This window comes from Sinocyclocheilus anshuiensis, unplaced genomic scaffold (assembly GCF_001515605.1).
Source record: "Sinocyclocheilus anshuiensis isolate Anshui unplaced genomic scaffold, SAMN03320099.WGS_v1.1 scaffold694, whole genome shotgun sequence".
Lineage (NCBI taxonomy): Eukaryota > Metazoa > Chordata > Actinopteri > Cypriniformes > Cyprinidae > Sinocyclocheilus > Sinocyclocheilus anshuiensis.
In genome coordinates this window covers 2,480,803-2,497,113 of record NW_015542477.1, presented here as the reverse complement: position 1 = coordinate 2,497,113, position 16,311 = coordinate 2,480,803, and the positions used below count along the sequence as shown (strand labels likewise).

Below are 16,311 nucleotides of genomic sequence, written 5' to 3'. Positions count from 1 at the left end.
TTTATAATCTCTAAAAGACATCTCAGTTCATCGCAATCTCAAAAATATCTGTTATAACAATAAATATATGCATAATGAATCTTTCATAATGTCTACAATTCGTGTGTTATAATGAGAGGATTCGTGAACACGCAAATTTCAGCACTGCATTGCTCAACGCTGCAAACACGTGTTAAGAGTCTATTTAGGCTAAGTGTTTAGCCTAAATAGAAACTCTGCATACGCTTGCACTTGTTAATCGTTTATATTTTATATTAGGTCATGTTGCTTTTGTGCAATAGATGAAGAACAATTTATTTGTTTCAGATATTTTATGTTTAGATATTTCTATTTTGCGGGAGTTCCGTGAATCATTTTATTCTTTCATCCCGCACACACACACGAGTGTCTACCCGCCCGCACCAGCACTCGCCCATCTTGTCCCGCGCTGCTGTGGCGTCGGGTCTCGCGGGAGCAGGTCTATAATCCACTGGCACTTGACTCGACAGTGCATGTGCTACATCCTTTTTACAATCTCTAGATTATAAAACACTGCATTCTGTCAGCAATGTAATGCGGCAGTAACGTATAGAGACTTCGGCTTGTAACTATACTCTAATTACTATTTTGAAAATTATAAACACGTTAAATTACTCCGTTACTAAAAAAGTAATCAAATTACAGTAACGCGTTACTAAGTAATGCGTTACTGCCCAACACTGGTCGTGACACACCTTAAGTGCTTTTAATCGAGCCTGCTCCTCCTCCAGAGCTGCCTGCTTTTCCCTCTCATCGACTTTGGTGAAAGAGATACCCGTGTTGGCCAAAGAGGACACCGCATTGGACAGCGTACTGGCTCTGTGTAGAAAGACAGGCAGAAGACCTGATATAGTAAACACGCCACTTTTGAAATCGCTAGGGTTGCATTAGTAGACATCAATGCTACTAGCATGAGCACAGAGTACATTTTTACTGCTTCCTCTACAGGAACGAAGTTTGACCCTGGACTTCCGCAAAGAGTGTCAGTGTTAGCAAAGCTTGCATTTGTTTAGCCTACATCCACACTGAAAGTCATCAAATTCCTGTACATTCCTCTTACACTTGGTTTAAACATTACACTGATTGCTTTAGAAATATGTTACATTAAATAAAATAAGAAAATTTAATGGCATCACTCATAACACCTAAAACCACCTGTCCTTATAATATATAAGGATAATTCAATAATTCAATACTACAAGCAGATTAAAATATAAACCTAGGAAAAACTGAATTATGCAACTTCAAACTTTGTACAATTTCTTTGTATATAAACTGCAGTAATGTAGCCTTTAAAGAACGATTGAGATATGAAATGTTGTAGATGGCAGCAAAAATCTTGTTTTCAGCATTAAAAAAAGCTCAAAATCCCTCTCACTTGGAAAAGCTGCACCAAACAAACCTCTCTCCCACACATGCTTGGCACATCCAAAAGTCACACACACTCGCTGAATGCAGAGCATGAGGAAAGCAACCCCCTCACATACTAGAAAGTTCAAAATTAACTGCTTGAAAATCACTGTACCTGCTGGCGGCCGTGGAGTCTTTGACCTTTTTCCCCTCTAATGAAGCCAAATGCTGCTCAAGGGCATCCAGAAGGCTACTGGGGGCCTGGAGGTATGGAAACATTAGCTTACAGGCCAGTACACACACACACACACACACACACACACACACACACGGACCACAAGTATACACACGCAACATATAGTGGTGATTGATTTAATTTGGGGCACTTTTGACTACTTAAAACCTTGAAAAAATTTAGCTTCTCTTAAATGTTTTAGGACATGTGACTTTACTATAAACAACCCTTCACTGGATTTTGAAATAATATTTTTCATGTTGTACATGATGCAATGACATTACTATTTGATATTTTTCAAACTTTAGAGAAAACTTTTAATAAGCCTTGTTGGACTTGATATAAATAAACTAATTTAACAAATTTAAAAAGTGAAATAAATACAGAAATAAAATAAAAAAATATAAAAAATATAAATGAATAAAAGTTAAAAATAAAAAAACAATGTTAAAAGAAAGAGTGAAAAATTTAAGGGGGTCTGAATACTTTCCGTACCCACTGTAGATTAAAAACATAAATAAATGTATTTATTAATTTCAGTAATTGCATTTATTTATTTATGTACGTATTTATGTGTGCATGTACTTTATAAGAGCTGCATTACAATTACTGACTAGTTTGGTACGGACACAAGGATTTTAAAATTAATCGTGCTCACATCACTTTTCTTTACATTATAACTAAATAGATTTTGTTCTTGAATGTTTTCTAAAAAAAATGTCTTGCATGATGATAACGACAATAATATAGAATCACTGTCCATATTATATTAATTATCAAAAAATATAAAAATGTTCACATAAATTCTTAATGAACTGAAAATCAAATTTTTAAAAGATCACTTTAATAAAACACTATATACACAATATTAAAAACATACTACAGACAAAAATGTCCCCTTAAGTGAAGATTCACTGCTGTACAAAAACACAGATATAGCATGCAAAGTCAGATAGCATGCAAAGGTACAAACAAAAAACCTCTGAACACAGAGAGAAGAGAGTGAGATGCAGGTACTTACACAAACTGTAAACTGAAAACAGTAAGATAAGTAAAGGTGTTATATAGAAAGATATATAGAAATAATATAAAGGTGGTAGTTTAACAGAGTTTTTTTTCCAGAGCTTTTAAGAAACTGCAGAAATGTTAAGCAGAATAAAAACAAACCCAAAAATCTTGTAAACTTAACATATGGAGAAAACTTGCTTTATGTGGAAAAAAAAAAGACTTCTTTAATATAGCTTATATGAAAAGACTTCTATATACATACATACACTATAAAAAGTGGAGATCAAACATAAATGTTTAAGAATCCAATGAAAACCCCATATTAACAGGGCATGACTCTGTCTAAATTTTGAGGGGAACCTGTATCCTCTAATTTTATGATTCTGGTATCCTTTTAAAAAAATAATAATTTCCTTGTTAACACTGTCTCCTTAACACACAAGTATCTAATTGTTAAAAACAAAACGAAAGCAAATGAAATCGGACCTAAACCTAGACCTGAATTTTGTCTTAAACCTGTAAGCTGCCCACAGCATCACACCTTTTTGTGCTGTATGAATCAAGCATTGAGGACAGTTAGAATAGCTTCCCCCACCAGTGTCATGCAGAGATGTCCGCATGCGTCGAGCACTGCAGGCCTGCAGCTTGCAGCCTCACTGCACAAGCAAATTAGCTGCAGTTCTAGAACTCTCTGATGACTTTTCCTATAACTCATGTTACGTATTGAGATTTCTAGGTAACTGCAGGTTAGAGAGTTCTACAACTTGCACTTGTTTGGATCTAATGCAGCCGTGCCATGTTTGGCTGAGGATCTCAAGCCGTGTCTTGCAAAATAAGGGCAGAGTGACATAAGTAGCTGATGGGCAGAAGGGAAAGCAGTCAGTGTAAGTTTTTCCTCAAAAAAAAACAAGGCCAATTTATTTGTCTTCACCTGTGATAGGTCTGGTATGTCCCCTCGGTCGATTCCCACTTGCTGTAATGAGCAGAAAAGAGCTGGTTAATGTGTGTCCAGTGTGTATTTGCTCATTACATAAGCAGAGAGTCCCATAGCACAGGTTACGCCGTCTTACCTCTGCCACTTTGAGAAATTCTGAGATTCTCGTCATTCGAGTGAGGAATTTCTTATAGATGTCCAGGCCTTCTTTACACTGGGCTTTCTTCATGTCAAAGTACTTCTCTACACATGGGAAAAGGTATGAAGTCAGATTTTGAGATGGCTTTGCACTCCCACCACATTTTAAGGGGGCTTGCTTTTCGCTCTGCGACTTCACCAGGCCAAGAGTTATGCTTGGCATCTGTCGTCACAACATGACCCAAAGCCACTCTCACTAGTATGTTAGCCTCTCACAGAAACTCTCATCTAACATGTAACCACTGAACGAAGCCAACGGATGCAGCTCAGCCCCTGAACGGAGCCATCCAACACAAACACTCCAAGTAGGGCTGTTCGATTTAGTAAAAATATCATATTGCAATTGTTTTAACAAATACTGCAGTAGCGATTTAAATTGTGATATGATAATCTGATATTTCTGCTGCTTAGATATCAAAAATAAGAATAATAAGGAATAAAATCACATGAAAAAGCTGCTCTTCAACACTAACTAGAAAGCAATGCCTTTTGGCTCTTAGTTAAAAGGGATAGTTCACCCAAAAATGAAAATGTTGTCATCATTTACTCATGTTCATGTTGTTCCAAACCTGTATAAGTTTCTTTCTTTTGTTAAACATAAAAGAAGATATTTTGAAGAATGTTGGTAATCAAACAGTTGACGGTCCCCATTGACTTCCATAGTATTTCTTTCTCAACTATGGACGTCAATGGGGACCAACAACTGTTTGGTTCTTCAAAATTATTCAAAATATCTTCTTTTGTGTTCACCATAAAAAAAGAAACTTATACAGGTTTGGAATGACATGAGGGTGAGTAAACGATGACAACATTTTCATTTCTGGGTGAACTATTCCTTTAAGTCTGAATGGAGCCGAACTCAAGAACTTTGCAGACTTAAAAGATTCAGATCATCAAACAAATTTTAATATTACACAAAGACAAGCCGAGTAAATACAAAATGCAGTTTGGAAATGATTTCATTTATTTTTAATTAATTGTTTCATGTAAAAAATTCCAAGTTTTCAACAACTGATCAATATCAGTGGTCTTAAATTGATAAGGCAACATCACAAATTATTTTTAATTAATTGTTTCATGTAAAAAATTCCAAGTTTTCAACAACTGATCAATATCAGTGGTCTTAAATTGATAAGGCAACATCACATGGTCTGGATAACCAAGTTTAATCACGCTCTCTAGCTAATCATCACTTCAAGTTGAAATTTGTTTAGTGCATTGCTAGTTTTACTGCCCTGAACAGTGACATTATCCTTACTTGTCCCAAAAATACATTCTGAGACTATTGATATGTACAGGAAGGGTTTGTTTTATGAGTTACAGCCCTCAGGCAGTAAATAAACTGTCATAAAACTGAGTGACGAGTCAGGGTCAGAGTCCTATGCAACTGTCGATGAGTGGGCTGATACTTTAAGTTCAAAGGTCTCTGTAACAGGAACCAACAGTAGAGATAAATGGTAAAAGCCAATATGTAGGACAGCCCACTTTAAGTTTTAAAAGCTCAAGCAGGATAACAGCTCACCAAGCAAGTTGATGATCCCTTCATTGTAGGCCGCGAACAGACGGATGGCGTCTTTAAACAGAAGCATGAATGCAGCGTTAATGACCCCGTTTGTGAGCTCATTAGCATTTACCTGCCGACACAAAATAAGCCAAACACAATTTGGATTTAGACAATTATGCTGCAAGAACTCAAAATCAATGCAATTACGAAAAAACAAGTGGAAAAGACCACTGAAGAAAGATCAAGCCATTAGTGCATATGGAACTTAAATAAGTCTAGTCTAGCGGTTGTGATCACAAACTCACGTTGAAGTCGAGGAGTGCATCCATCTGGTTTTGGATGATAGGGATGGTCTTTAGGAGCTTCTCTGTGTTCATAGTTCTCATTACGCCATCCGCCCTTTGACAACAACAGACAACCAATTCAATGAAGAGCTCTCATTTTTGGCTGAACTATCCCTTTAGAAAACAGACTTACCCTCTTTTTACTTTCGTGAAGTCGAAAGCCACTTGTCTGTATGAGACTGCTTTTTCGTTCAGGTAGCGGCTGTACCTCCGAATGAAGGTGGACATGTCATATCCTGCACGCAAAAGAGAACATGTTGTCTTCAGAGTTCACAGTGACCCACGGGTTGTTGAACTTAGTCATACAGCAGACTGTATTCTTGTGTTCTGATTCTAGACATTTAAAACATGAGTCTTTGATGTACTAGTTGAATTCTGAGCACAATGATTGTGACTCATTTTAAATGCTCAGAGGGAAAAAACATTCCGGTTTCCACGGGGTTAGTACAATGCATGACAGCCTAGAACCCGTCAGATTTATCGGACTCTGCCAAGTATGACAGGTCATCAAGAAGTTTACTAGTCTATGCTGCTAGTCGTATGCTCAAATGCAAAAGATAAAACACATAAAAGTATTACAAATGATCTGGACAACATATTTTAAATATGTACATTATATTCTACAATAATTACATGAATATGAGAGCGCTAAGACTTTTAGTGACAGACATTTTTGTCATATAATTTCATCCTCAGTAGTTAAAAAAAAACTAGTAGTTTGATCCATGGACTCAAATGTCAATGGAAGTCCCTTTATGGCATTTTAAATGCTTATATATTTTTACTAAAACAATTAAATTCAGATAAAAATGTATAATTTCTTGTATTAATTTAGCAATAATAATAATAATAATTTTATTTTTCTATAAATTGATTTATTTTCTTTTTCTTTTAGTATTACTTATAATTTATCATACTTTATTTGTTTTAACATTTGTTTTATTCACCTGACCAAACTGGCTCTTGGTCAAAATATAACAATAATATAGCATAATGTAACATATGCAAACAAATAAACGTACAAAAGTCGTTTAATAGTTATTCAAACATATTTTTTTAGCCTTCTAATAATATTCATTATATGAACTTATATATATATATATATATATATTTCTTTTTTTCTCCCATGTACTTCTTCCCCAGCTATATTATTATGGCTATATTACCAAGCAATAACAATTTGTACTGTATGTTAATTCTTGTTTAATATGAAAATAAAATAAATGCAAAAACTTTGTCAATTCAGAGATTTTCAAACTTAAGCCTTCTGATGATATTCAATATATATTGATACATACAGTATATATTTTATTGCCCAGCTATATTATATATGGGTTGTAATAACGAAAAGTACTAAAAAAAGTACCCAGCAATAACGAAAAGTACTAAAAAAGTAGGCTAAAGGTGAAGTACTGCAAGGTGCCTCAGGAAGAAAATCTGAGCCAGGAAGTTCTAGTCATTTTCAGAAAACGGGCCCAGAGTTCTTCTTGAAAGCCTCTCCAAACTAGAGAGTCTCGCTGTGCTGATTCCCCTGCTGCCTTCTTTGAGTGCTGGCTGCCAGGCAGCTTGTTAACATGGGAAAAGCCTTGGGTAAATAAACCCACTAGTGCTTTATTTAAGCTGAAAGTCGGCCATGTTGCTGAACAGGTCCCAAAAGGGAGTTCAGGGAGAGAAGCGGAGACAGACAGACAGAGAGACAGGACCTCATGCTTCTACTGCCCAAACCCTCCAACACTGCATCTGACTATGACTAACATTAAAATGATAAACCTGTGAAACACAGTGCATGTTCTGTCAGCTCCTCAAATATTCATCATGTCTGCATTTGTCTTGGGTTTGGACGCTCATGAAAATGGATGACACAGCTGGGATGTGTTTGGAAAAATAGAATGACTAATGAAGTGTTGGGCTGAAAGCACCTACCTTGTAACCCGCTTTTGTCCAAAAAATTACTGAGGTTGAATAATGTGTTCCTGGAGGCCAGATATTGTACAAATCTCTGTCAACATGAGGAACAAAGAGTTCGGATTTCAATTTATTTTGAAGTTAGTCACCATGCAAATAAACAGTACTGTCAAAGGCAAAGCCACAAGGGTAAAACTGACTGACTGTGGCACATGAGCCGGTTTAACTGCTTTAGCTTAACCAAAACCATGATTAAACTGCTGAAAATACCAAGAGTTAAAGGATTAGTTCACCAAAAAATGTAAATTTGGTTATTTACTCACGCTCATTTCATTTCAAACCTGATTTACTGTCTTCCATGAACATAAAAGATGAATCTTGGCCAATGTTTTCAGTAAAATTAAAGTGAATGGTGAATAAGGTTGTACAGCTTTAAAAAAATATTATAAAAGTATTGCCATTTTAAAACTAATAACCCCCAGGATTGATTGATTTTTTGATTGATTGATTTTGTAAAATAAAATGTAACAAATACACTTATATATATATATATATAGTTAGTAATGACAAGACTTTTTTTTATTTTATCTTTTTTTTTTTGAGTGAACTATTCCTGAGTTCAGTGTGTAGGCATTTAATCAGGCTATAGAGCTCAGGCTAAAGGTTATAAAAGTGTACAAGAGCATGTGTGTATGTAGGGAAGCTGACCTCATTGCCGTAGACCATAATGTGGTGTGTGGTGATGAGGGATTTAAACACGACCACCCAGCTGGTGTTGGTGGTGCGCTCGAACAGCGTGTCGGCCAGCTGAGGGATGTTCACATTCATCTCATTGGTGCAATGGATCAGATCTGTAAGAGAGAGTTGAAGGAGGTCAGTGTGTTTATAATTCAAACTGTCAGCACGTCACAGACTTTGTATTTGGGCCCTAAATAACTTAAACAGTTTTGATATGTTAACTTTTTTGAATCCTCCTAGTTCAGACTTCCTCAAAAGGCTGCCCTAACAAGTAGTCAACTGATGATTATACTGATATAAAGAGAACATGGTGGTCAAAATGACATGCTACAAAAGATTTCCATTTCTAATAAATGATGCTCTTTTGAACCATTCATCAAAGAATCCTGAAATGTGTACATCACCGTTTTCAGAAAAATATTAAGCAGCTCAACTGTTTTCAACATTGATAACAATAGGAAATGTTTCTTGAGCACCAAATCATCATATTAGAGAGATTTCTAAAGGATCATGTGACACTGAAGACTGGAGTAATGGCTGCTGAATATTAAACTTTGCTAGCACAGGAATACATTTCATTTTAAAATGTATTAAAATAGTAAACAGTCATTTTAAATTGCAAAAATATTGCATTACTTTATTACATTACTACGTTTTTACTTACTGTATATTTGATAAAATAAATGCAACTTTAGTGAGCATTAGACATTTCAAAAACTAAAAAAAAAAAAAACTTCAACAGCAGTGTACATAATACAATTTTAAATGACAGCAAACAAATGTGCTCTATTATGTAGATGATATTAGTTTTATTATTTATTAGATGTATTAGTTAATACTCAATTCACTGAAAAAAAAAAAGATATTCACAAGTTATAATTTGACAAGGCCCTCAAAATGGCCAAATATTGGCTAAAACTGGTTCTAAACAGACAGATTGTGATAAAAGTTCATTGGTCCAAAATCACATTCCACATTTTATAATTTTAAGTTTGAAAATGCTCAGATTGGCAGTGTTCATCTCATAAACAAAATTAAGGTTCAAAAAGTGTTTAACTGAGGAACAAAATGACAATAAGATTAATTAAAACATCAGAAATAAGAGATTTTTTCAAATTCATAATTTTGCACAGTATCATCAACTACAATTATTTTAGTTTACAAAGATTATTATTTAATTGTTATTAGGCCATTCAAAAAAAGTATCAATACAACAACAAATTATTGACTAAACGGACAAGACATTTACGAGAATTAAATTAAAAATAGAAAAACTACTTGATGCAGTTTGAAAGTTCTGTAACCTCCTGCCACAGTTTCCAATGATGTGACATTATAAAAGTCGGCTAACCTATTTACTGAAAAAAAGCCAGTTTCCAGAGAACAGTCTAACGCTGTGGACGGTGTGTGATTCTAAGGTGCCTCCGCTCAGAGTGTTAGCATTCAGACAACGCTGACATGGTGTGAGTGAGAGACATGCATTGATATCCTGTGCTTTATTAGTTCTTTGGCTGGACTCCACAGCCATCTGCGCTCCGAGAGCGGGATCCCTCAAGGCTCTCTCTACACCTCCGGCACTTTGAGACTCATTCAGGGCCACAGCTTATCATGCCATTCATGAAGCCTCCCACAGACAGCGAGGGAGGACGCCGCTGCCTCTCTCCGCTGGGAATCAGATCCGAATGGGATTATATCATCGTGAAGTTTTCTGGATTCAAATGATGGAGAAACCACTTCTAGACCTCCTTAAATTAAATGAAAAAGCCACTCATCGTTACAACCCATTTCAAAGACACAAGAGTAATTTCACACTCCCCAACAAATTGCCACCAAATATTAGTGCATGCATGACCTTTTGAAGTAGGGATGTGAAAACATGCTGCACAGCGAGCATGGGTGGTCTACAGAATGCCCTCTCTTTTACAGATAACATCCACCATTTAAACCTGCACAAAGGCTTGGCCACGTGACAACAAAAGACTTTTCAGAGCCAACACAAAACGCCTGCGCCAAGCATGACGGCACTGCGAACGCACACGTCCATGGGGCTCGAGTGAAAGATCAAAGCCAGAAGACGACGTTTAATGGTGCTACCGTCCTACGCCAAGGTAACCGGACACAGACAGATTTACCATACATGTCCTGATGTAGCCAACAAGCACATCAGAAAGGAGGAATGAGAGATCTGTAGGACTCTTTCCTAATCAAGACCCACCCAATGCGTATCTCTTTCTCCCTGGAGTGGAGATAGACGTGATTGATGGTTCAGCAGGGTGAACATGCATGTGTATCCAACCATGTGATGGTCACGTGATGAGAAACAAATTATGTCACCCGCTCTGCCTAAACATCAAACTCTCTGACATTTACCTACTTGAAGGAAAAAACCTTACCAAACTTTAATAAAATATCCATATTCCTTTGACATTGAGGCTCATGATTTGAAATGCCTGTTAGGTAAATGATGCAATATTAAAAGTTGTCACATGCCAAAGAGTGCACTGGAAGTGTTCTAATATCACACTGACTTTATTTGCTTCTATAAAATATGTTGAAGGAATAGGTTAATATTAAACGGATAGTTCACTCAAATGAAAACTGTCTTCATTTACTCAACCTCATGTTATTCTAAACCTGTATTGTATACCTCACTTGAACTCATGGATTTGGAATATAGAACAAAAATTGTGTACTTTTAAGTTGCTTTGCATCTTTTTTTAAAAATCTTGAAAGCTCTAGCCTCCGTAAGCTGTAAAAACATGTGGATAAAAAGCTCTACAAATGTTTCCTTTTGAAGAAACAAAGTAATACGGGTTTAAAACAACATATGGGTGAGTAGCCTAAATCATTTTCTAGTCCTTTAAAACATGACTTGTGCTTGTAAACGTACAAAGACGACACTGTTATGGTATAACCTATTAATAGAGAAAGATATGTTTACTTTAGACTAAAATATTCACCCATCCAATGATTATGGTGGAAATATGCAAACCTACACCACTAAATATCCATTTCCTCATGGTTATATATTTGGGTCAGTGACATGACTCATTTTGCCCAAATGTAATTTGGTAACACTTCAGATTAGGGAACACATTAACTATTAACTAAGAGCTTTCCCTTAATAAACTCCTAATTACTGCTTTTTGATAGTAAGTAAGGTAGTCATTGTAAAGGTTGTGTTTAGGTATGGGGTAGGGTTAAGGAATCTAGAACATGTCAGGAAGTATTTGTTGTCAGGTGATAAAAAAAAAAACTGTAAATAACAGAATAAAGCCCTGTAAACCCTCATGGTACTCTCGTCGATGTGCATTGAAGACTGACATGTAAGAGAAGAAATTGATGAAAAGTCGTTATTTTTGTTTTCTTCGCTTACAAAAAGAATTCTCGTAGTTTCATAAAATTAAAATTGAACAACTGTTGTCACATGGACTGTTTTAATGATGTCCTTACTACCTTTCTGGGCCTTGAACGTGGTAGTTATGTTGCGGTTTCTGCAGGGTCAGAAAGCTTTCGGATTTCATCAAATATCTTAATTTGTGTTCCAAAGATGTACAAAGGTCTTACGGGTTTGGAACGACATGAGGGTGAGTAATTAATCACAGAATTTTCATTTTTGGGTGAACAAGTAAATCCCTTAAAGATCTCAGACATCCTTATTGTCAATGACCCATTTGCAATTTATAGTAAGTGTCATTACCATGAGAGCATGACTAATGTTAATAATTAACCAGGAAAATTGTTGATTTTCAAGGGACATTGATCTTACAGCTAGTGATGGGCTGGGCTGCATACTGTCATATATTAATGCACTGCATGCCAGAAAAACATGAAAAAAAAAATATTTTCTTCTGTTGACAAAGCTAAACAGATGGATGGCGTTCATGGAGCAACAATGGACTATAAGACCTAATGGCATCACTATGGTGTAATGTGTCCTGAGCCTTCAAATACCATTTTCTTTTGTTAAATGACAGGAGAACAGAGTGGACTCAGCAACAGGATGCTGCAAACTTCCTACAGTTCATGACAGGAAACTGATTCGACATGAATCCTTTAAAATGCCCAGTCATAAAACAAGCTGATGATAGAGATATCTAGACTCTCTGACACCTAAAGTACAGAAATGGCAGGAGGCAACAAGAGACACAGGCCAAACAGGTAACAGAAAACAGGTAGAGTTTTTTTTTTCTCTCATCATAGCTCTGGTCCGCTTCAGGCAGACCCATTTGTGAGGGCAGAGGACAGGAAACCATTAAGTGAATGATTGCTCCCCTGATTCGAAGGCTTTAACTCGAAGACAGATAGAAGACAGCATCCTGCTCTGCATCACATAAACGCGATGCACAAAGGGCTGACTACCTGCAGACTAACTTGGACAGGCAATGAATAACCAGTAATACAGGTCAAAAATGCAACAATTTGGTCAACAGAAACTATTGAGACAGGTCTCTGATAATATATATAACATATTGTGTATTGTAGCAATATCTAGCATATATAATAATTAATAACTCAGATGCATGAATGTTACACATAATAAAGTGCAAATAACTTTTTAAAACCTATTTTATCCAGACAATATTACTTCCCATGAAGGCCATGTGGTTAACATCAGACCAGCACGCAAATGCCACATGTACAGAGTGCATTCACAGAGCTCACTGGCCAGAGGAAGGAGAACATGCATATCTTAGCTGGAATGCAGGCTTGAATTCACAGCATTGTAGAATCCAGAGCTTGTTGAGGAAGTGAATGTAGAGAGAGAGGGGGGAGGAAGAGAGAGGGATAGAGGAGGAGAATGAAGGAGACAGCTGCACAGAAACCAGGGACACATGCCACAAAAACTCAGATATGCCAGAAACAAAATAAATATATAAAATGCTATAAACTTGATAAACTGGGAACTAGAGCTAAAAAAATAGCAAATAAAAGAAAACAAAATTCAGGAAGTCAATCGGGCATTAGTTTATCAACAAAAAATGAGCAGCTGCTAAAGGTTAATGAGTAAATTAAAAAAATAATACAATTAAAACAAAATAAAATAAATTTTGGCAGAGCATGTAAGAATGCCTTCACAAACAAAAAGAACAGCTGCTCAAGGATAAATGAGAAAAAATTCTAAACATCATTCAGTAAAACTTCATGTCTGGACTCATTTTAATCACTGTTACTGGAGGCATTTTATCAATAGTTTTCTCAAAGGTAATCATTAACAAAATAATAGTGAGAGTTACTACCTCAGACTGGCAAGGACATTCAAACAAGTATCCTCAAGGTAACTTTTCTCTTTCTCAAATAACATCTTGAAAAAAATGCTTTATGGCTGAAAGGATTACAAAGATATGTATTATGTAGAAGCAGATCTCCTGAGGTCATTAGCTAATCCTACATAAAAGAGAAGATTAAACAGATTAATTATTACAGAAGGGGAAAAACATGCAAGCAGTTTATATCAAGTTTTTGTTGTTTTGTAAACCAAAAAGACAGACAATCAACAGAAAATCTGAATCACTTGGACTGCTTTCCCACTGGACTTTTCCATATTTAGACGTAGTGACGTTCAGAATGAAGTAGCATGTTTGTTGTGAGAACAAACTCTGCTGATTAGACTCTAGGAGTTTTGACTCATGAATCTCCCCTGATGCAGACCGATCTTGATGGAAGAGTCACTGCGTGCTGCTATCTGCAGACATCTCCCGTTTAATCAGCTCCCGACATTTTTCTGATTTATGGAACAACTTCCTGTTGGCTGTTTAGATTTCGAATAGTTGGCGACCTACAAGAATGCAGGAAGTATCTTGAAATGGTTCGCTGGGTTCATCCAGGACAAGACACTTTACAGTCTCGACTGTGAGTTTGGGAGGGTCTGGAAGCAGGAATGCTGATCAACTCTGTTCTAACTCACAGTGCAAAACATATTTGCAAAAACTAATCACCAGGTTGCCATCGGGATCAACTGACCCTAAAAGACACATTTTTTTGCACGAGTATTGAACTGGACTATTTTGACAGCATCCTAAAACTGCAACACTTGTTGCGGGATGTTTAAAACTAGTGCTGTCAAAATTAGCACGTTAACACAGGCAATTTTTTCAGTTTAACGCGTTAAAAATATTTAAAAATAACGCAATTAACGCAAGGGCGGAGCTAGGGTTGGCCACCCCACTCACAACTGCCGTTTCTGTCACGTTTTCCTCTCGACAAAAAGTGCATTTATTTAGATGCAGAATGTCTTTATGACCACATCAAACGGGAGATGTTTCAGACGTACTCTTCAATACTCTTCAATTGCACGCACAAAGACGCCGGTGCGCGCTGTAGCCTGTATTCTTTCATATCAAAGCGCAAAATAAACTATGTGCATGCAATGTCATGGTCAGTTAAGTCATGAAGATACCAAAAAGGCGATTAAAGCTGCCTTAAAACTGTGCATGCATGTAATATATTTTATATGAGTCACATTTAAGAACATGTCTCTCTGAAATGGTTTTCAAAACTGTTCTGAAGCATGCCAGCACTGTCTCCGTCATCTAACACACCCGATTCAACTCGTCAGTTCATTAGTAGAGAATTTAAGACCTGAAGTGGGTCAGAAAAGGTAAAGAGAGTTGAGAGAAAATACGTTGATGCGTGTCAGATCCGTGTCACGTTCAGCAGTGGCAGCTCTTAAAGAAATTGCCGCCAAAACAACCTAATAACCAGCTGCTGTGATGTCTGTTAATCAAAGAAAAATAGAAAAAAAGAGGAAATCAATAACTTTTATAGCTTTAAGGATTCATTTAATGTAGAATTTAGTGTTTGATAACTTTAATTTTTATTTCTGTAGGCTATATTTCTGATGAGAGGGCACTGGTAAATATGACATTTATTAGGGGTGCTCCGATCAGGATTTTGAGGCCGATCACCGATCACAGAAAGCAGTATCTGCCGATACCGATCACTGATACCGATCTTTTTAAAGCATATGTGTTGACTGTGAAACACAGTAGACTTTAATAATATGCATTTATGGTGTAATTACTAAATTTTCATGTCAATCCATGTTCATATTTACTGCAAAAGTGCGCTGTTACTTTAATTCTGCGCTTGCAGGGCAGCAAAAACAGACTCGGTGCGGAAACCATCTCTGCACTCCTGCAGACGCACTGCTCGTGGAACGCACTGCCGGACAGCAACGGTGTGCAGTGTGCGAGCTTTATTAACCCGTTAACATGAGCGTGGAAAAAATATACGTACTGCAAATGGAGTAATGTGAACCTGGCATTATGTGTGTGCGCTGCGAGTGCGCATGAGCGCACGGTCTCCAGGAGAGCGCGCGAGCGCTGAATGGTTAAACACTGGCAAGAATTAAAAAGTAATGCAATTTATAAACTTTAGTGACGATGTGACACTGCCTCGATTGTGCAAGTGACAATTCCTGTGTCAACTGTGCAGCGTGCAGCTCGCTTATAGTGCAGTCGCGATGTGGTGATTTGAAGACATTTGCGGATTTTGAGAGAGCGCGTGCGCAGTCATTCACTCTCGCTGTTTGTGAAATTACGTCTCACACTATGTTTTCAAATTACTTTATAAGTTATCTAATGAAGAAATATGAAGGCGAGTACCTCACCTTCAGCATTATAACGATTTTACCGACGCCGGACAGAGACTGAGACGGTGACGCTGCATGTCATGCCAAACCTCTCATGGCAGCGTCATCAGCTTGAGATCGTTTTTTTGAGATCGGCCTTTTTAGAGACTGCCGATCAATCATCCCAACGTGATTATCAGCCGATAATGATCGGTAGCCGATCAATCGGAGCACCCCTATGTAATGTTGAATGGCTATAGTCTATGGTTAAATATTAGGGGGGAAAACGATTTTATAGAGACATCACTACTGGTATCAGTGATACTGGCATTCTGTCATAAAAAGATGCCATTAAACAAATATTAAAAATATACTGTCTTTATGTTGTTTGTACATTAATTTGAAGATTTAATGTGAAATGATTGCAATATAAAAGTATATTTAAAAACTTCAATTTTAGTTAGGTGGGATTAATCGCGATTAATTTCAGAAAAAATGTGCGAT

The 16,311-nt window shown here is 36.7% G+C and overlaps 1 protein-coding gene across 7 annotated transcripts in view; it reads right to left on the bottom strand.

Moving 5' to 3' along the window:
* The window catches only part of LOC107693964 (phosphatidylinositol-binding clathrin assembly protein-like), a 45,335-nt gene that overhangs the window by 18,557 nt on the left and 10,467 nt on the right, over positions 1-16,311 (bottom strand). For all 7 annotated transcript variants that reach the window (XM_016493550.1, XM_016493549.1, XM_016493551.1 and 4 more), the window contains exons 2-11: positions 8,205-8,347; positions 7,515-7,590; positions 5,725-5,827; positions 5,553-5,646; positions 5,266-5,377; positions 3,682-3,788; positions 3,543-3,584; positions 2,625-2,636; positions 1,544-1,629; positions 714-837 (exon numbers count right to left, since the gene is read on the bottom strand). In XM_016493550.1, the coding sequence (XP_016349036.1) occupies positions 714-837; positions 1,544-1,629; positions 2,625-2,636; positions 3,543-3,584; positions 3,682-3,788; positions 5,266-5,377; positions 5,553-5,646; positions 5,725-5,827; positions 7,515-7,590; positions 8,205-8,347 (899 nt within the window). The remainder of the gene's footprint in view (positions 1-713; positions 838-1,543; positions 1,630-2,624; positions 2,637-3,542; positions 3,585-3,681; positions 3,789-5,265; positions 5,378-5,552; positions 5,647-5,724; positions 5,828-7,514; positions 7,591-8,204; positions 8,348-16,311) is intronic.